Raw genomic sequence first — 20626 nt, 5'->3', positions numbered from 1 at the left:
CTATACCTTATACATATACATAACTGAATGTTTTACTCCCATTAAAAGGAGTACTGAAAGAGAAGTCCTTAACACTATCTTAAGTACATATGAATTACGGTTGCTTTGGAGAGACACTTTCTTAGTAAAACAATACAAGTTAATTCCTGAGGCAGAGAAGGAGCTTTTAAAGTAATTCCTGCTGACAAAGGAAGAGTAATGAGCAGTGGAGATAAAGGAGAGCTTCTTGAGTCCAGAATCAGGAAATTAAGAAACCTGTGGGTGACATGAGGAACTGAGAATAAGGTAGAACAGGAAGGCTGAGTAATAACATTGTAAAAAGAAATTCACAAATGAGTAATTATTTTCATATCTAATTTTATTTCACAGTGAAAACTTAAAGGATTAAGTGCCCTATATGCAGTACTTTTTTTTAATATGGCAAAATCATATATAATAAAAATATGTTATAAAAAGAAAAAGAAAATATACTAGAAATAAGTTATTTCTTGTCTTATAGAAAAATTCAGAATAATAAGAAAAACAGGTAAGTTATCAGTAGTAGAACTGTAAAATAAAACAACAGCTCAAAAACTTAACGAAGGAAAAACACAGAACTAGCCTCCTAATGAAAAATAAATGGCATGAATTTGGACAAAAGTAGACATTTTTTTAAAATTAGCAAAAACACACAGCCTATGATAAAAGTAATGAAAACTTGGTAGGAATGTCATTTTGATTAAAATATGAAAATATTGTAAAGTTTATGTTCACAGTTAGCAATTTGAGATGACATGCATCACAGATAATCTTTCATCCAATGAAAGAAGTATAGAGCATACTTACAATTCAATCACTTACAATTATTTTTGAAAATTCAAGAACTGGAGAGATACCAGAAGACTGGAAAAAAGCAAGTGTGGTACTGATCTTCCATAAAGGTAAGGAAAAGAGAGAATAGAAAGTTACCATGCTGTGAGTCTAACATCAATAATCAAGTAAAGGAATAATAAGAGAAAAATCTGTAACTATACAGAGGAAAAGTAGGTACATGAGCAGCAAGTGGCAAGTTTAAAAAAAAAAAAAGATTATGCCAAACATACTGGCCTTTCTGTTCCTTAGAAATTTAAATTAGTAAATTAAGTCTTTAGAGAAATGACATTTTGTCTCCCTACCAAAAGTGGGTTTGATGATAAAAAAAAAGCATATTAAAGAAACCTGAAATATTAATTATACCATGATTTTATGTAAGGCATACTAATCTGTGATTTCCTTGGATTATTGAAAATTTGGAAACATATAAAACCTCTATTTGTCCCTGTGGTTTATTCACTTCTGCTAAAGGAAGAACAGGACTTAGAAGAACAGAGAAGTTCCGAGCTTAAGAATTTCACTTCTTTTAATCCTAAGGAATATTCAACTATCAATTCATTTGGAGTGAAGATCATCAATTCAAAAATATCCATAAAATTGAGCCTAGTATTAAACGTTTTCTTTCACTGTACTTTAGGGAAGTTATTTTCCATTTAAGCCAATGTCTGGATAATCTAAGGCTTCAAATTAGGTTCTCTATTGTCAACATGGGTAGCTGTAGCTACCTTACCAACTGCTAGGTACCCCAAGAATGCCCTAAAAAGTAAGGTCTCTTTCTGCAGTTCTAAGTAAGCGGTTCTAACACCACGGATACACAATGTATATTGAAGTTTTTTCAGAGTATTAGGTACTCTACTAAACACTTTCCAGCTTTCTCATTTGATCATTTTAACACAGTAAGGCAGACAGATATTAAACCCTATTTTATAAGTGCTTGCCTAAATTATCCAGCTGATTTTTTTTTCAATTGGGATATCAACTTAGTCCTCTGACCAAATCCATTATACTCTTCTATTAAATCACAATGATATTTAAAAGGACTTATGACAGAAGGGCACTAAAATATAATCTACAATTTGCCTGAAGGCTCTTGATGTAGTGGAAATGAGCACAAGCTTTAAGGACATACAGTTTTAAGTCTTGAATCTCCAACTTTCTAATGAATTACCTGTGTGATCTAGCCAAATTACTTTTTCTACCTCCATTTTCTCATCCATGAGTATAATAATAAACCACTCAGTCACTGGAGAGATGAAATGATTAATAGGTGCAAAGTAACACAGTGGTTGGTAGTTGTTCTACTTCTCTTTTATAATTTGGAGCCCTAGATAACCAGGATTCACCACTATATCTCCAGGCCCTTACATATAGAAAGCACTTAGTGAGTACTGATGGGTAAAATAAAAATGAATACGTAACTAGATAATACTATAATCACAGGCAATTTTCATAGAGATCTACAATCAAGCAAAGGCTATGAGCATAAGTTAAATAACATACGTTTTTAAAACAAGTTGTAGTTGATGAACTGCCAAGAATAATAGACTATGGTAATAAAAAAGGAATGAATAACAGACAAAACAAGTGGTAAGACAAAGTATGGAAAACAGACCAGGAAAAATATTCCAATATGAGATGTTCAGGAAAGCACTGAGTATTGTGATTGAACCACAAAAGGTAAATTGTACTTGTTACCTTGGTAACAAAGAATCAAACAATATAAAGAAAGGTTTTTTTTTAATAAGAGAATCTAATTTTTGAACGTATGTTAGTTCTTTAAAAAAAAACCAGAACTGCTTTTATCTTTAAATTTACAAAGAGAGGTTCAGTTGCTGTTAAAATACAAATAACACAAAACCAATAAGAATCGCTCACATATACCTGACAGAAATGAGCTGCTTTACAAACAGGATACAGCTAAAATTCATGAACTTCAATCATAACCCTTGGCACAATTTCTTACTCTTCATGATACCCACATCTAATACTAAAATACCCTTTGATTTATAGAACAAAACACAAATACTAACTCCAAAAGTGATTTGGTCACTTAAACAACTAAACAGTAAAGGTTTGGGGTTGGTACCATTTTCCTCTATTTAAATCACTGAAAGCTTGTCTTTCCCAGACACTCCCAATTTATTCAACAAAGCCACATAAGAAGTTATAAAACTAACCAAAACAAACAAAAACCTTAAGTCTGTAAATAGGATGAACATACATTTTAGTTTGCCTGGAACAGTCAGGGTATGCCTGGTTGTCTCAGCAAAATTATTATTAGCAGCCTCCTTCACTCTCAAGTATCCCAGTTTAGGCTACTGCATCCTATATAGAGAGGGTGACTAAATTATATGGTCACCCTCTCTATGTAAGATGTAGCTAGCATTTTTAAGACATAAATGTCATGAAAGGCATATAAAATTGCCTCAGATGATTCAGAATTTGGCAAACTGCCTTTTTAAAAAATTATAAAACCTAAAATGAAATGAGTTTACAGTTTCTGAATCCAGAGAGCAAACTACAGAAATAAAAGACACTGGAATTCAACGCAGTTAATATTAACGGAGTGGTAACCTTATGCTAGATAAGCAGACACATGAATAATACTGAAGTTGCATTTTCATGTTATTTTACTTACGCACTAGAAGTTTCATTTTTAAAAATGTACACAAACACACACACACACACACACATACAGACCTGAAATAAAACACATGCAACACAACACATGAAATACAGTTAACCCCGGAGAATGGGAATGAGGAAAGGGGGCATCTGAGACAGGGACTCTTAGTTTTTACTTTACACATTCATGTTGTTTAATTTTTTTAAATAAATATGCATTTATTTTATAATTTACATTCAAAAGCTTTATGTAAAAATGTTCAGAAACTACAGGTTATAAACATTTTTAGAAAATTTTATAACCATTTTAGCATGCAAGGTCATAAGAATTATTCCTTTAAAATTACCTATAAAATTCTAAAATGTTTCAAGGAGTAAATCTGGCAAATGCTGAAGCTGCTCAGATACACATTTCCAAGCAAAAAAGTAGGATATCAAATTTATAATATCATTTAAAGGTAAAGCATGCACTAGCAAAAAGCAGTTAAAACTTTGTAATCACTACTATACTGGAATAAATAAAATAATGAAAAGTGGCCAATAAAACAAAGTGAAACAGCAAAGTTTTTTTTTTTCCCACATCCTTCCTGCCAACATGATTATGACTCAACATTCAAGAAAGCAATCTCTTAAAGAAGAAAACACCTACTTGATCACACCACCTAACAAAGCACTGTTGGACTACATGGTGCCACCAATCAGCCAAGGCTTTTCTTCTGAATACTTTAGTTGGTTAGGCTACTTGTAATATCTTACTTAAAAGTCACAGGGTAAATCATTCCAGATCTAAATAAACTCTTGAGAGGATGAAAAAAAAATTCTTCCATTCCCCAATCTCATATTAAGAGCATTCTGGAAAACCTACCTGGAGTCTGCTTTTAAGGATCCATCAAAAATGAGTAAGTGTCCTGCAAATGTTCTAAGAATAACTAGGAAAAATTAACATTAAATACGTGAATCCTTAAAACTGAGTATTTTAGTAGTTCAAGTTCTGAAATAACCGCAAAATTCTTATAGCCTAATACTTATTGAAAATTTGATTATGAAATGTTTTCAGAAACAAAACCTAATATAGTCATCTAACAAGACTAGATATCTGTAGCAGAATATAACAAATTGACAAATTAATACTCAAGGGGATAGCTAATCAGACTAACAGATAATCAGCCACAAGCAAACAAAATAAAAAGAACTTGACTTAAACAGACTCAACAATTGTTCTGACATTTATCTCTTAGAAATTATATATGCTAAAGCTGTCTTCCTATATCTGATTTTAGCTGCCAATGAGTATCGGTTAGAAGAAAACAGATTTGGTTTTTGCTCAAGTTGTTAAAAAGTGCCTACAAAATTACTGATTTAGTTTAATTGTCAGAAATCTATCAAGATGATCTAAATACAAGCCAATCAACACAGGACTTTGTTTTATTCTCTTTATCTCCCCCAGGCTAGTATTTGGTTTGTAGCAAGTCCTCAATAAAAATTCTGGAAATGAATTAAGGAATTCTGCAATGTGCCTGTTAACATTTAAACACAAAAAGTAATCAAAGATCTAAAAGTTCTTGCAGAATATTCATGGAAAAATCATAAATAATTCAGACTCATTGTTAGAGATTTATTATATTAGTTGGTTGCTGTAATGTATGGCTGTTGAATTTTTCTAAGGCTAATTAAAAGTTTTTAAGAAGAGAAACTGACTAGGAGAAAAAGACATTGAAATAAATGGCAGTAAAACAAGAAGCAAGATGAGGCAATGACAATGGTCTTGTCCCTCTAAAAACTCATTCTCTCATGACAAATCTTATCCTGAGCACATTTTTACACAACTATTCTGGGTCTTAGAATTTAGGGTTACAATAATTATTCACTGGGCATCTCTTATGACTATGCCCTGTGCTGGATGCTTTGGAGATGCCAAGATGAAGCAGATACAGATCTAAGAGAGTTCATTCTATTAGAGGAAATACATATCTGTCTACAAGTAATTGATTCAAGCATGTTATCAGAAAAATGCTAAGAAATTCAAAGGAGAAAGTTAGAAAGATGAGAAAGCTTTCACAGAGGAAGCGTTAAGAGAGCGCAGGATTTGGACAGAAATGGGAGGGGTAAAGTACTATAGCAGTGGGCCCTGGTAGGAAACAGCATAATCAGATACAATGTTTGAACTTTTCTTTAATAAAGTGACTACAGTACCTATAAAAGTGAGAGTAGGCCGGGCGCGGTGGCTCAAGCCTGTAATCCCAGCACTTTGGGAGGCCGAGGCAGGTGGATCACTAGGTCAACAGATCGAGACCATCCTGGTCAACATGGTGAAACCCTGTCTCTACTAAAAATTACAAAAAAAATTAGCTGGGCACGGTAGCACGTGCCTGTAATCCCGGCTACTCAGGAGGCTGAGGCAGGAGAATTGCCTGAACCCAGGGGGCGGAGGTTGCGGTGAGCCGAGATTGTGCCATTGCACTCCAGCCTGGGTAACAAGAGCGAAACTCCGTCACAAAAAAAAAAAAAAAGAGAGTAGGGCTAAGAAAACTAACAAGGGATGCTGAGGTACTCAGGAATTAGGAGCTGCAAGTAGCCTGAAGAAACAAGGAAAAAAACAAGGTTCCCATAGGCCAGAGGAGGAGCTACTACTCAAGTGGACACGGATGGCTCTAAGATAGTCACTGTGAGAACTGTCTCAAAGCAGGGAAGGAGCAGAAGGAATAAATACCCAAAAGGCCTTTTGTCCCTTCCATTTTCTGTCACTGCTTCCCACTGGCTAAACCCCAACCAGAAGCCAAAGGATAAATGATCCCAGATGCCGCAAGCTGTAAAAGTCAGCCTCCTAGAGCACAGAAGAGGGAAGGGCAGAGAACAAATCTACAAAAAAAAATGGAGAATATGGCTGGGCGCGTGGCTCATGTGTGTAATCCTAGCACTTTGGGAAGTCGAGGAGGGCAGATAATGAGGTCAGGAGTTCAAGACCAGCCTGACCAATATGGTAAAACCTCGTCTCTACTAAAAAAAATTACAAAAATTAGCTGGGTGTGGTGATCCGAGCCTGTAGTCCCAGGCTGAGGCAGGAGAATCGCTTGAACCTGGGAGGCCGAGGTGGCAGTGAGCCAAGGTTGTACCACTGCACTCCAGCCTGGCAAAAGAGTGAGACTCCATCCCCCCCACCCCCCTACCAAAAAAAGGGAAAAAAAAAAAAAGGAAAATGGAGAATAACCAGAAGAGGCATAAACCTTGATGGGGCTGGGAAGCACAAGGAGGCCAACAGAGGAACAATATTCTCTCACAGAAGAGTGTATGATGTTTTTCGGATCTGGATGCTAAATCTCAAGGAAACCAAATTAGTGACTAAAATGGAGTAAGTAACGGGGTTTGAGGGGCATGGTGACCAAGGGATGGAGATTGCCAGAGCAGCACCCTGATTCTCTCTGGAGGAAATAAAAAAACAAGAGTCTTCCAGCCTCTAGTCCTAGTCATTCCTTTTTTTTTTTTTTTGAGATGGAGTTTCACTCTTGTTACCCAGGCTAGAGTGAAATGGCATAATTTCGGCTCACCGCAACCTCTGCCTCCTGCGTTCAAGCTAATTTCCTGCCTCAGCCTCCTGAGTAGCTGGGATTACTGGGATGCGCCACCACTTCCAGCTAATTTTTGTATTTTTAGTAGAGATGGGGTTTCTCCATGTTGGTCAGGCTGGTCTCGAACTCCCAAACTCAGGTGATCCACTCACCTCGTAGTTATTCTACTCTCTAGCTATGTGACCATGAGCAAGTTGTTTGGCTTGAGACTAATTCCTCTACAGTTTAAAAAAAAAATAATAGAAATGGAATTAGAACTTGAAAATTCTCTCCAGCTCTAGGATTCTGTGATACCAATACTTCAGGTAAACAAACAGGTTCACCAGGAGAACCTGGGGCCTATGTATTCACCTTAATAAAAATTAATTTCATTTAAATAAACATAGTACGAATTTGTGGTTCCAACTGCAGCCGAAGTCCTCCATGGTATGACAAAATATGTCGAAACAGAAGCAAACTCCGTCATTTAGTGTAACCTTGAAACTGAGTGAGAAAGACTAACACAGCCAGATTTAAAAACATGCTCTGGAATGCAGAGAATGCAAAGAAACAACGGAGTAAGCAGAATAACTTGGTTGAAGTGACACATTTTGGAAAAAAACAAGTTTAGTCAATACAGCAAAGAAGCCAAGTTCTTAAAGGTGTCTCCAGAAATAAATGAACTCCAATATGGGAGGAACTACAACTCTCTTTTCTCTTTCATGTGCATGCATGTGTACACACACACACAGAGACGAAACCATTCATTCATGACACAAATATTTATTAAATATCTAGTATGGCCAGGTACTATCGCCATCTTCAAAGGATGTCTCTAAGGACAATAGAGATAATATTAATGGCAAATGTAATTAAGTATTACCTAATCATCTGGAATCAGCTAAACTTTCACCTTTAAAGCAGTTTCCCTGACATTCTAGCTAGGCTGCATGCTTTTTCCTATGATACTAACAGCACCCCAGAACCTATTAGTGCTAGTACTACTATTAGTATAATTTTAATCATGTTAGAGGTCCTTTAGATTGGGTAAAGGGTGGTAGGGAGTCCTGGGAATCTGCCACCATTTTTTTTTTTTTTTTTTTTTTTGAGACAGAGTCTTACTCTGCCAACCAGGCTGGAGTGCAATGGTGTGACTTCGGGTCACTGCAACATCTCTTGGAGTTCAAGCAATTCTCCTGCCTCAGCCTTCCGAGTACCTGCGATTACAGGCACCCACCATCACGCCCAACTAATTTTTGTACGTTTAGTAGAGACAGGGTTTTACCATAATGGCCGGGCTGCCCTCAAACTCCTGACCTCAGGTGATCCCCCAGCTACCCAAAGGGCTGTAATTACAGACGTGAGCCACCGTGCCCCGCTCTGCTTTTTTTTTTTTTTTTTTTGAGACAGAGTTTCGCTGTTGTTACCCAGACTGGAGTGCTCACCACAACCTCCGCCTTCTGGGTTCAAGCAATTCTCCTGCCTCAGCCTCCTGAGTAGCTGGGACTACAGGCGTGCACCACCATGCCCAGCTAATTTTTGTATTTTTAGTAGAGACAGGGTTTCACCATGTTGACCAGGATGGTCTTGATCTCTTGACCTCGTGATCCACTCACCTTGGCCTCCCAAAGTGATTATAGGCGTGAGCCACCGCACCCCGCCTCTGCCCACCATTTTTAACACAGTTTCTTTTAAGACAGATTCTCGCTCTTGCTGCCCAGGCTGGAGTGCCAGCTCATTGCAACCTCTGCCTCGCCGGTTCAAGCGATTTCTCCTGCCTCAGCCTCCAGAGTAGTTGGGATTACAGGCATGCGCTACCATGCCTGGCTAATTTTGTATTTTTAGTAGAGACAGGGTTTCTCCTTGTTGGTCAGGCTGGTCTCAAACTCCCAACCTCAGGTTATCCACCTGCCTCGGCCTCCCAAAGTGTTAGAATTACAGGATTGCGTCACCACACCTGGCGAACACTGTTTCTAAACATTTTTCCAATCCCTCATTTCTCTGTCTGGTAGCAATCAGGGAGCTTGGTGACCTAGGAAACATTTTTAACTCACAGGGAAAAACCTAACTCCAACAAAACTGAGACAAATGTTTGCATACTTAGGCTATTATTGTCACATATTTTGATCACTTAAGCATCTGTTGAACGTCTATGTGCCATGCACTGGACTAGGGAAAAAGGCCCAGAGGATACAAAGATGAGTAAGAACCTCAGATCTCTAGGAAATCAGGGTCTAATGCAAGAATCAGAGATGTTAAAAAATTTACAATATAACTTAGTGAAGTCTGTAATATAGAGATGAACAAAGTGCTGCACTAGCACACACAAGAGTAACAAACTCACCCTGCCTGAAGGAAGGCATCATAGAAAAAGTTAACACAGGAGCTGTAAATTAAGGAAGAATTGGAGGCCTATCACGTGAAGTATAGTGATGTAATCTAACTCAGAGAGAAAGGCTGTGAAAAGACAAAAAACTGTGAGAGACCATGGCATGTTCTCAATGAGAAGCAGTTCACAGAGGATCCTGTGAGTAAAGCACCTGAAACTGAGTCCAGCCTCAGAGATAAATTGGGACCAAACTATGAAGAAGGGCCTCCAGGACATTCTGGGCAGCTGGACTGTGGCAAGGGGGAGCCAATACACATTCTTAACTTTAAGAGTGACAATCCACTCTGAATTTGTTTTTGGATAAAAAGGACGGGTAAGGGGAGTCCAATGACAGACTAGTCAGAAAGCCTTGCGAAAGTCTAGGTAGGTAAGACACCATAGAGGCCTGAATTAAAGCATTAACATCTAGGAAAAAAGTGCTGAATCTGAAAAATATTACTAAGGCAAACATAATAGGACCTCTGGTGACTGGAGATGGAAAATAAGATGGAAAGTGGGTTTAAATGCCTGTGTGTAGAACTTGATTAAAATATTCAAGGAGGAATACTAGGGTTAACTGTATTGTTAGTATAAGAACTATTCTTTCAAGCATAACAATCTCTGTTTAAACCTTTACTAAAAATCTTCCTAAATATAATTTTCTAAGTATACTACCGTAATCATAAGAATCATCATAAACATGTTATCACTCTACAGTAGAAAGTTTAGCAATTCACAGAGCTCAACATATCTCAGGGGACATCCTAGAGCTTGCTTCTCAGAATAAAAGCCTGATTATCAGATTGTTTTCTTGTCACTGTCCCCTTTCTTAATCAATAGAGTGTAAACCATGCGAGTGCCTGACTTTCCATCCAGCAGAACATGGTGCTACCAAAATAATGCTCTTTCCTGGCTGAACCAAACTTACAGTTAAATTCCCTGCTATTCTTCACATCAACAGAGGTTGAAGTGGGGACTGCTGTGCATACAAAATATAATCATCTTTTCACATTATAAAAATTTGAAAAGTTTCACATTAAAAAACTTTAGAAATACCAAAGTGAATGGGACCAGTAGACAGCCTTTGCAGCCTAGTATTTACTGAAGGGCATTTCCAAACACAATGCCATCTCTGTCAAAGACAAACTCAGGACACTTTGGAAACAGATGCAATTTGTATGGTATCTTTCTTGTTTCTCATTTAAGCTCTCAAATCAGACTACAAATCTGTTTGTTTTTTTTTTTAAGAGATTTTTGTTTGTTTGTTTGTTTTTTGAGACAGAATCTTGCTCTCTGTCATCCAGGCTAGAGTGCAGTGGTGCGATCACAGCTCATTGCAACCAACCTCAAACTCCTGGGCGCAAGGGATCCTCCCACCTCAGCTTCCCAAGCAGCTGGGACTACAAGAGCACACCACCGTGCTCAGCTCATTTTTAAATTTTTATTGGGGCAGGGGCAGGGTTCTGGCTTTGTTGCCCAAGCTGGTCTCCAACTCCTAAGCTCAAGCAATTCTCCTGCCTCGGCCTCCCAAAGTGCTGGTATTGCAGGTGTGAGCCACCATACCTGGCCCAAATCTGATTTAATGATGCATGCACCTTCCCTGGACTATGAAAGGTAATATGGTATTTTTATTTAGGTTGTCTCCTGTTGGGCTGTACCAAAAAAAAGTAAAAATAAATGACAGATGCTAACACTATTCATTAAAGGGCTTCATCACCTACTTAGTTCATTATAGGCAGTGTTCAAGAGAGATTATTCATACATAACTACGTGAGAATTTCCAGTTTAAAGTTCACTGTAAAAACTCTTAAAACTGCAACTACTACTCTAAGATCCTTCCGGCTTCTCCATTGATAAACTAAACATTACTTGTTTGTTTTTAACTTCCTTAATACAGCTACAAGTAAACAGTTTAATCAAAAAGCAAAACAAAGTATTACTTCAAATGAGCAAAAACTAGTTTTCTTGTTCAATACATCTCTCAGCCTTTCATAACAAGTATTTGTAATACAGTATGAATGTCAGCAAAAAAGTGCATTACTCAAATATGCTTTCTAGTTCATTAATTATTCTCAACTTTCCATAACTCGACTGGGCTGAGAACCCCATAAACTATACCAAAGTTTTTAGTATTTTTGCGCAAGCTACCCAAAAAGCATAAAATCACCTCCTTCCCTACATACGTACTCAAAAACAATAGCATCCATAATTACTTTATGCACAAAAAATACAGGGCCAGGCACGAACACAGTGCCAAAACTAAAACACCGTGAAAAAACACTTGGATTGCAACTGGGGATTCTATTAATGGGCAATTGGTCAAAATTAAGCTTTCGCATTAAGCTTTCACGTAAGGGAAGGCTTAACTTCTCTGCCTAAAATCATGTTGAGAGCTTTCAAAAGGAAAATAGAGTTCCACAAAAATGAATAAAAAAGAAATTGGAGATTTCCTCCAAAGTCTGCTTTGGAGGCGAATGCCCTCTCGGTGGAACTGGAGGCCCTGGCCTCAGCCTCCACCCCAACTCAAAGTGAAGAGAGCTGCCCAGGAAGAGGGGCCCGGGTAGCCACGTCGTCCAACTCACCCCAGGGGGCCGCGGGAAGGAGGCAGTGTGAGCAAGACATTCACGCCTCGGCCTGGCCCCTGGGACTCAGGGGTGGCGGACGGCCCCTCTCCCGTATACTTCGGGTCTACTCACTCCGCAAGTGGCCAGCAAGAAAGCCATTCGCCAAGGCCCCCGCCCTCTGTGCCTCCAGGGGAGGGAGCGGGGGCTGCTCCCGGCACCCCTGTTTCTTCCCCTTTCGACCGGATCCCCAAACTGCGGCGCAGGCGGTCCAGAGTGAGGCTTAGCCCGTCCGTCGGGAGGACACCCGCTTCATCCCCCACTTCGTCCACTCCCCGGCGGAGGGCCGCCCCGATTGGCTGGCCCTGGCGGCTCCTGGCAAAGAGACCCCTGGCGATTGGCCATGGGTCACCTGCTGTAGGAGGTGAGCGGCAGACGATTGGCGGTTGGGCCAGTTTTTGGTGGAGAGGCGGAGGGAGCCGGCCGCCCGCCCTTGGGAAGGGTGCGCAGCGGCCGTCCGGCGTCTTGAGCGCCACGCCCAGACCTGCGACCCAGCCGCCTCTGCTAGGGGTGGGGGCTCACCTTGGGGAAGTGCGCCTGGGGACAAGCGGCTTCCGCGGCGTCGGCGCTGCCCTGGGAAAGGGAGGTTGCGCTCTGGGAAGCTCAGCTTGGCTTCGGGGCTCCAGGACCGCGGATTCCCGCTAGGTAGTGACTGGAGAAGGGCCCGTGGGCACCAGCGTGCCTCACCTACACCCACCGGCTTCTAGCGTGCCATCCTCTAGTTCCTGGCAGCTGCAGGGCCTGGGCCCAGGAGTTTCATCTTGATAACGGATTTTGCTTACTTCCGGAAAGTTGTGTCGCCTGGGGGTTGAGGGAGTGAGGGGGAGGAGGAGATACTCTATCTGTAAACAAAAGCGTGGGCGCCTCTGTTTTTATTAATCCGGTGAGACATCGTGGGCTTGCTGTTGTGACACAGCTCCAGAAGGAATGTAGGTGGCTTGTGAAGATGCTTTAGGAATCCAAATGGTGCAAACTGCAAATTATATCAAAAGTTTGGACTTAAAGGACCTTGATAGAGAATCACCCAAAATGCAGGGAATCACAGACATAAGTGATTAACTTATTGATCTGAAGGACAAGCGCCTTTTCTCCTCTTGCTGGTTTTTCCTACCCCCTTTCAGGACTCTACTAAACGTCCAATTATCTTTTGTATCTTTATGGCTCTACTGGCACCCACTACAAAACCTAGCACAGGGCACACTGCACAAACAGCGCGATGCTGGCCAGGCGCGGTGGCTCACTCCTGTAATCCCAGCACTTTGGAAGGTGGAGGCTGGGAGGGGGTGGGAGGGGGGAAGATCCGAGGCCAAGAGTTGAGGACCCCCCAAAAAAAGGGTGCAATGCTTGCTGAATAAATATGCTAACCTGCTGGACTCAGTGTTAAAGATACGTTTAGTTTATGTAAATCACTTCAAAATGCCCAACTCCAGATGCAGTCTCCTCTTCCCCCTACCCACTCTAAAAGCTGGTTCCTCTGCCAGAGGTCCCTGTCTCAGTAAATGAAACCACCATCATCCACCCTAATATGCAAACCATAAACCTAGCAGTCCTCTTAGACACCTCCCCCATTCCCACATTCAGTGCATCACCAAGTTCTGTCATTTTACCTACTAAATACACTCTCCATTCTGTCCATCTCTCTCCATTGCCACCACCCTGTAACAGGTCCTGGCTTGTTGGAATAATCTTACTAACGTCTTGAATCTACTCTGGCTACTCCAATTCATTCTCAACACTATAGCCAGAGCAGTATTTCTATAACCAATTTTATTACCCCCTTCATTGCCTCCCCCAGTTAATGAACTTTAACTGCTTTCCACTGAGTTGTGCTTAGGATACAATTCGATATTTAACAATGGCCGCCAAGGTTTAGCCTTCCCTACCCCTTACCTCCGTCTTTTACCTTGTAGTACCTATTTTCTGCTTTGCACACAATGGCATTTTTCAAGCTCCTTTCATTTGCCAAGGACCTTCCAATCTCAGGGCTTTGGCACATGCTCTTACTTCTTTTATATCATCCCCTTAACATTAATCCCCACACTTCACTTATTTACTTCTATTCATCATTTCCTCCCTGCCAATGTCAGTTCTTCCTATCATACATCGTCATAGCCCATGTAACTCTCCTTTGTGGAACTTACTACAGCTGTAATTTTACATTTATCTTAGTTATTAATTAAAATTTTTTTAGAGACAAGGTCATAGGTCTCATGTTGCCCATGCTGAACTCATACTCCTGGGCTCAAAGTGATCTTCCTGCCTCAGGAATAGCTGGGACTATAGGCACACACACCACTTTGCCTAACTTGAGTTACTATTTTTAATCAACTTTATTGAGTCATAATTTACATGCGATAAAATGCATCCATTTTAAATGTACAATATGTTTTCATAAACATATGCACACATGTAACCACCATGATTATTTCCCAACACCTTGGAACTTCACTCATGCTTCTCGGCAGTCAATCCCATGAACCACTGCTCTGCTTTCTATTTGTGTTATTCTTTGATTAATGTCGCTCTATACCACTAGACTGTAAGCGTAACGAAGTGAGGATCCCATCTAATTGTCTTCAGCACTATATCATCATTATTTAGCAGAATTCCTGGCACATACTAAGTCCTCAAATGGATTTCTTATGTTAACAGATTCTGAAAAGAAACATTAATTCTCTGATAAACAATAATAAATGGTAAACAATGGTGGAGAGAAAAAACATTAATTTTGCCAGATGTCCATGGTCAGCATCTAACCTTCACTAATATTCTTTTAAATTTTTCTTTAATAGCTGCCTTTCTAGCTGTTAATGTTGTGCCTCGGGGAGCCCTAAGGACTAATACCCTATTAGCTGATCAAATGGTTCTCTAAGGTGGGGGCGGGAGGTGCAGCGGCCGTGGAGAAGCCTACATCTCTAATTCTGCCTGTACTGTACTGTTTGACCCTACAAGGGACAAAATACTTATTTGCTCTATGTTACAATTACATATTAAGAGATCCCATTTCCACATTGTCACAGTTTAATACTAGAGATTGCTATTTGTTGCAGACATGCAATTCTCATTTTCCTAATCTTAGTGTAAAGTTAGTGTGCATAAAAGATGTAGCATTTAAAATGAAAAGTAATTACACAATGCAAAGCAACTTTACCCATCTTGTACCAAGAAACTATAACCAAATTTGACAACTCGTTTTGTTAAATAAAAAAACCTAAACTAGGCCGGGCGCGGTGGCTCACGCCTATAATCCCAGCACTTGGGGAGGCCGAGGCAGGTGGATCATGACATCAAGAGATCGAGACCATCCTGGGCAACAAGGTGAAACCCCGTCTCTACTAAAAATACAAAAATTAGCTGGGCATGGTGCGCGCCTGTAGTCCCAGCTATTCGGGAGGCTGAGGCAGGAGAATCGCTTGAACCCAGAAGGCGGAGGTTGCAGTGAGCCAAGATCGTGCCATTGCCCTCCAGTCTGGGTAACAAAAGCGAAACTCCATCTCAAAAAAACAAAAAAAAAAAAACCTAAACTAAAAGCTGTTAAAGCCCATTAGGAGTTGAAAAGAAAAAAAACAAACCCAAAGCTGTTTCAAAACAAAGTGACCAATGCCTAAAACTCATATATGACAGGTGATTTCCAACCCATGAATCAGATTTTTCAACTCATCTTTCAACTATATAACTAAGATAATATATTGGGTGATTACATTACTATTCTAGTCTGTTGAGCAAAAAAATAGGCCATGCCTATTACCTATACCTGTTAAGACTAAAAGAAAACTTTAATTATACAGAATTCATGTATTACTTTCAAAAATATTATTTCTGCTAGGGAGCCCAATAATGTTTACTTAGATATCACATTCTGCTCTAATGTCATCCCAGATATAGGTTAAGAAGTGCTTTTGGTAGCAACAGGAAAAAAAAAAGGAGAAAAAATATAAAAAGCCAAATCAGGCAAGATGTCAGGTTTCTGATCTGGCATGTTAAGAAGCTTGGAAGTACCACTGTGTTCTAACAACATGTAAAACACTGAACAAACTGAAAAATCAACAACTCTTCCTTACATCTTTAAGGGAAGTGAGGTCACAGGGAAAACTGCTGCCTCCCATATTAGGAGACCAACAGGCAAATACAGAGAATCAAAACTTCCCTGAGCAAAAACTCACAATGGGCAACCTCTATGGGAACCAGCACCCACAGGAACCACTTAATGAACAGTAAATATATTTTATCTTCTTTATGATTTTCTTAATAACATCTTTTCTCTAGCTTACTTTATGGTAATAATACACTATATAATACAGAAGACATATAAAATATGTGTTAATCAACTGTTTATGTTATTGGCAAGGCTTCCAGTCAATAGCAGGCCACAAGCAGTTAGGTTCTGGGGGAATCAAAATTTACATGTGGGTTTTCAACTGCATGGACGGTAGGGACACCTTATCTGTATTTGACAAATTGGTGGAAGCTCAGTGCAGGCAAATCTGAAAGATATAAACTCCAGGGACACGTAGTGATATAGGCACGGGCCGGGGTGGGGGACAACCACAGTTTTGTGAGTTTTACCTGCCAGAGCTCAATAAGGGTCATAACAATGAATACTAGGGGGGGAAATCCCCTCATGTGTCCCCTCTAAGTTTCCTTCTAGGAGAAGGTATTTAATCCATACCCAACTTCAGTCCTCTCTAGCCCTACTGTCCCACTTACAGGATGAACTTGAGAAGCACATGCGAAGTTGACAAAAGTTCACCAACAGACTGAAAATGTTTCCCCTCCATGTACACCTTACTACCGCATTACTAAAGGTCCACTCATAGCAGTTCCTGTTACCTAATACATCATGTCTGGCTATCAAAAAAAATAATAAGACATACAAATAGGAAAAAACAAACCTGGAAGACAGAGCAAACATCAAAACCAGACTTGGATGTTGCAGGGATGCTGGAATTATTAAACAGAAATTTAAAACAATTATGATAAATATCCTAAGAACTCTAATGAACAAAGTAGAAACCATGCAAAAACAGATGGGCAACCTAAGCAGAGAGATAGAAATTTTAAGAAAGAATCAAAAAGAAATGCTAGGGATCAAAAAGACTGTAACAAAAATGAAGAATACCTTTGATGGGCTTATTAGTAAACTAGACAAAGCTGAGGAAAGAATATATGAGCTTGAGAATATCTCAGTAGACACCTACGAAACTGAGAAGCAAAGGGGAAAAAAGACTGGGGCAAAAAAGCCCAGAATGGAATATCCAATAACTGTAGGACAACTACAAAAGGTGTAACTATACACCAGAAGAAGAAACAGAAAATAACTGAAGAAAAAGTGGAAACAATGACAGAGAATTTCTACAAATTAATATGAGACATCAAACCACAGAACAAGAAAGCTCAGAAAACACCAATCAGGATAAATGGCATAAAAATGGCACAGACACCCTTCCCTGTGTGCTTTTAAGGTTGATGCAGTGCTTTAAGGGGCCAACACAGAAGGGTAAAGGAATAAAACCCAGAAAAGAGATTCTAAAGCTCCCCTTTGTATCCTTTCTGGAGTCACAACTGAAAAAAACAAAAACAAACAAACAAACAAAAACCTGACATCCGACATCTAGGCATATAATTTTCAAACTACTGAAAATCAAAGATAAAGAAAAAATCCTGAGAAGATAGAGTGGGGAGAAAACTCAACTTGCCCATAGAGGAGCAAAAATAAAAATTACATCTGACATCTCCTTGGAAACTATGTAAGCAAGAAGAGTGGAATGAAATATTTAAAGTACTGAGAGAGGCCAGGGGCAGTAGCTCAGACCTGTGATCCTAGCATTTTGGGAGGTTGAGGCAAGTGGATCGATTGAAGTCAGGAGTTCGAGACCAGTCTGGGCAACAAGGCAAAAAACACTGTCTCTATTAAAAATACAAAAATCATCCCAGCACTTTGGGAGGCTGAGGTGGGTGGATCACGAGGTCAAGAGATCGAGACCATCCTGGTCAACATGGTGAAACCCCGTCTCTACTAAAAATACAAAAAATTAGCTGGGTATGGTGGCGCGTGCCTGTAATCCCAGCTACTCAGGAGGCTGAGGCAGGAGAATTGCCTGAACCCAGGAGGCGGAGGTTGTAGTGAGCCGAGATCGCGCCATTGCACTCCAGCCTGGGTAACAAGAGCAAAACTCTGTCTAAAAAATATATATATATAAAAATTAGTGGGCATGGTGGCGCATTTCTGTAATCCCAGCTACTCAGGAGGCACAAGAATCACTTGAACCTGGAAGGCGGAGGTTTCAGTGAGCCCACCGCACTCCAGCCCGGGTGACACAGCAGGCTCTGTCTCAAAATAAAACAAAGTACTGAGAGAGAATAAAATACCAACCTAGGGTTCTGTACAAAACCAAAGATACTCTTACCATATGATCCAACAATGGCATTCCTTAGTATTTGCCCAAGGGAATTGAAAACATATATCCACATAAAAACTTGGATACAATGATTATAGCAATTTCACTGACAGTCGCCAAAACTTAGAAGCAACTAAGATATTCTTCAGTAGGTGAATGAACAGGTCGTACATCCAATGATATATTATTCAGCACTAAAAAGAAATGACTGGAGCCTGTGATGACAGCTACTCAGGAGGCTAAGGCAGGAGGATCTCTTGAGCCCAGGAGTTTGAGGCTGCAATGAGCTATGATTATGTCACTGCACTCCAGCCTGGGCAACAGGCTGAGACACCTCGTCTCTTAAAAAAGGAAGAAGAAAGAAGAAAGAGGAAAGAAGAGGAAGAAAGGAAAGGAGGGAGGGAAGGAAATGAGCTATCAAGCCATGAAAAGACAAGGAAGAAACTTAAATGCATATTACTAAGGGAAAGAAGCCCATTTGAAAAGGCTGCATACTGTATGATTCCAATGATATGACATTCTGGAAAAGGCAAAACTATGGAGATATTAAACCATCCCAGTGGTTGCCAGGGATGAGGGAGGAGGAAAGGAGGAACAGGTGGAGCACAGTGTATTTTTAGGGTAGCAAAATTATTATAAATGGCACTAAAATTGTCCAAACCCATAAACAACACCAAGAGTAGACTCTAATGTAAACTATGACTTTGAGTGATAATGATGTGTCCATGTAGGTTCATTAATTGTTTAACAAACCACTCTGGTGGGAGATGTTGATAATAGGGGAGGCTGCACATGTGTTGAGGAAGGGGGATAGAGAAAATCTCTATACATTTTTGTCCTATTTTGCTGTGAACCTAAAACCGCTCTAAAAAATACAGTTGTCATTGTTGTTGTTGTTAGTTAACAAAATCATATTTACCCTAGGCATTTACCTAGCAACTCAGGCCAAATGAATGAAGCAGATAGCATTGAAAGACAACTCTTCACCATTTTGCCAGACTGGTTGCTAGAAGTCTCAAAACTAAAGTCAGGCAATTTCCACGTAGAAACATTAGCCAGATGTTATAAATATACCACTTAGCATATATATGGTAGAAGCAGTCCCTACTTTATGATCAAGGCCATCACTGTCCCAAAAGTTTGTAAACTGTCTGCAATTTTTAATGCATTATCCAACAGAAAGAAATATTCGGTTCATAGTTAGGATGAATACCCTCTATACAACCCCACAATGCCTTGTTCACCACTGTATCCTTAGCATCTCTTCAAACAAGGAATGGCACGTATTAGGTACTTAATAAATGTCTGTTAAATAAATGAAATGTCAGGTGCTATGCTATGAAATCGCAAAATAAACTGCAAAAAAAAATGTTGAAAATGGTGAGTCTCGAGGGTAGAACAGAGAAAGTACAATGACATGAGGCCATATTTTTGCTATATGAGCCTGTTCGTACCATTTAATTTTCAAAATGATTTTAGATAGCAACTACTGCTCTGATTTTTACAGGTAACATTCTGCTTTGGTCACTTAACTTTATTCTGAAACAACATGTAGATTTTGTTGAAAATGCTTGAGTTGCCAAATTTGATTAGAAATACATAACTCCTTGCCACAAGAGGAGTAAAATTGCTTTGTGTCGTCTAACTACATCTGCCTGCCTGTCTGCCTGTCTGTCTGTCTGTCTGTCTGTCTGTCTGTCTGTCTGTCTGTCTGTCTGTTGTGGAAAAAGGGGTCTCATTATGTTGACCAAGCTGACCTTAAATTTCTGGCCTCAACCAATCCTGCCTTGGCCTCTCAAAGTGCTGGGATTACAGACCTGAGCCATCGTGCCAGGCGATCCTAAATCTTTATACTAGACTAGCTCCATAAAGGCAAGGACTATGTGTAGTTATATTCAATTTTATATCCTCTACATGGAACACAGTAAGTGTATAATGCATGGAACACAGTAAGTGCTCAACAAATATTTACCAAATAAATAACTTTCCCGTATGCTCTGTATGTTCGAAATTGAGCACGCACTATTTAACTGGCTACTTCTCCATTCCACCTTATCTGTGAAAGAGGTGACACACCTGCTGTGGAAGAGGTGACACATCTATCTATATTGGAACCATTTCCTTTGGGAAACAAAGGACTTCAAGGGAGAAAAAACACACCTATTTTTCTACATGATATGAAAATATAATCTAATGAGGGCAGGGAAAACAAAACAA

General features: G+C 39.8%; 1 protein-coding gene and 1 pseudogene across 50 annotated transcripts in view; one reads left to right on the top strand and one right to left on the bottom strand.

Annotated features, from left to right (window-relative positions):
• The window catches only part of OSBPL9 (oxysterol binding protein like 9), a 185664-nt gene that overhangs the window by 53536 nt on the left and 111502 nt on the right, over positions 1–20626 (bottom strand). For 20 of the 50 annotated variants that reach the window (XM_009001204.5, XM_054236220.2, XM_002750813.5 and 17 more), the window contains one exon: positions 841–909. The exons of 18 other annotated variants lie outside the window; for them this stretch is intronic. In XM_009001204.5, coding sequence (XP_008999452.2) covers positions 841–909 — 69 coding nt within the window. Of the gene's footprint in view, positions 1–840; positions 910–11972; positions 12273–20626 lie in introns of those variants that run through there. 12 more of the 50 variants (XM_078331750.1, XM_078331759.1, XM_078331736.1 and 9 more) reach the window with 2 other exon arrangements.
• On the top strand, positions 17461–17575 carry LOC118143498 (small nucleolar RNA SNORA26; annotated as a pseudogene).

This window comes from Callithrix jacchus, chromosome 7 (assembly GCF_049354715.1).
Source record: "Callithrix jacchus isolate 240 chromosome 7, calJac240_pri, whole genome shotgun sequence".
Lineage (NCBI taxonomy): Eukaryota > Metazoa > Chordata > Mammalia > Primates > Cebidae > Callithrix > Callithrix jacchus.
Note: the sequence above shows the minus strand (reverse complement) of the source record. Positions and strands in the feature narration are given on the sequence as shown.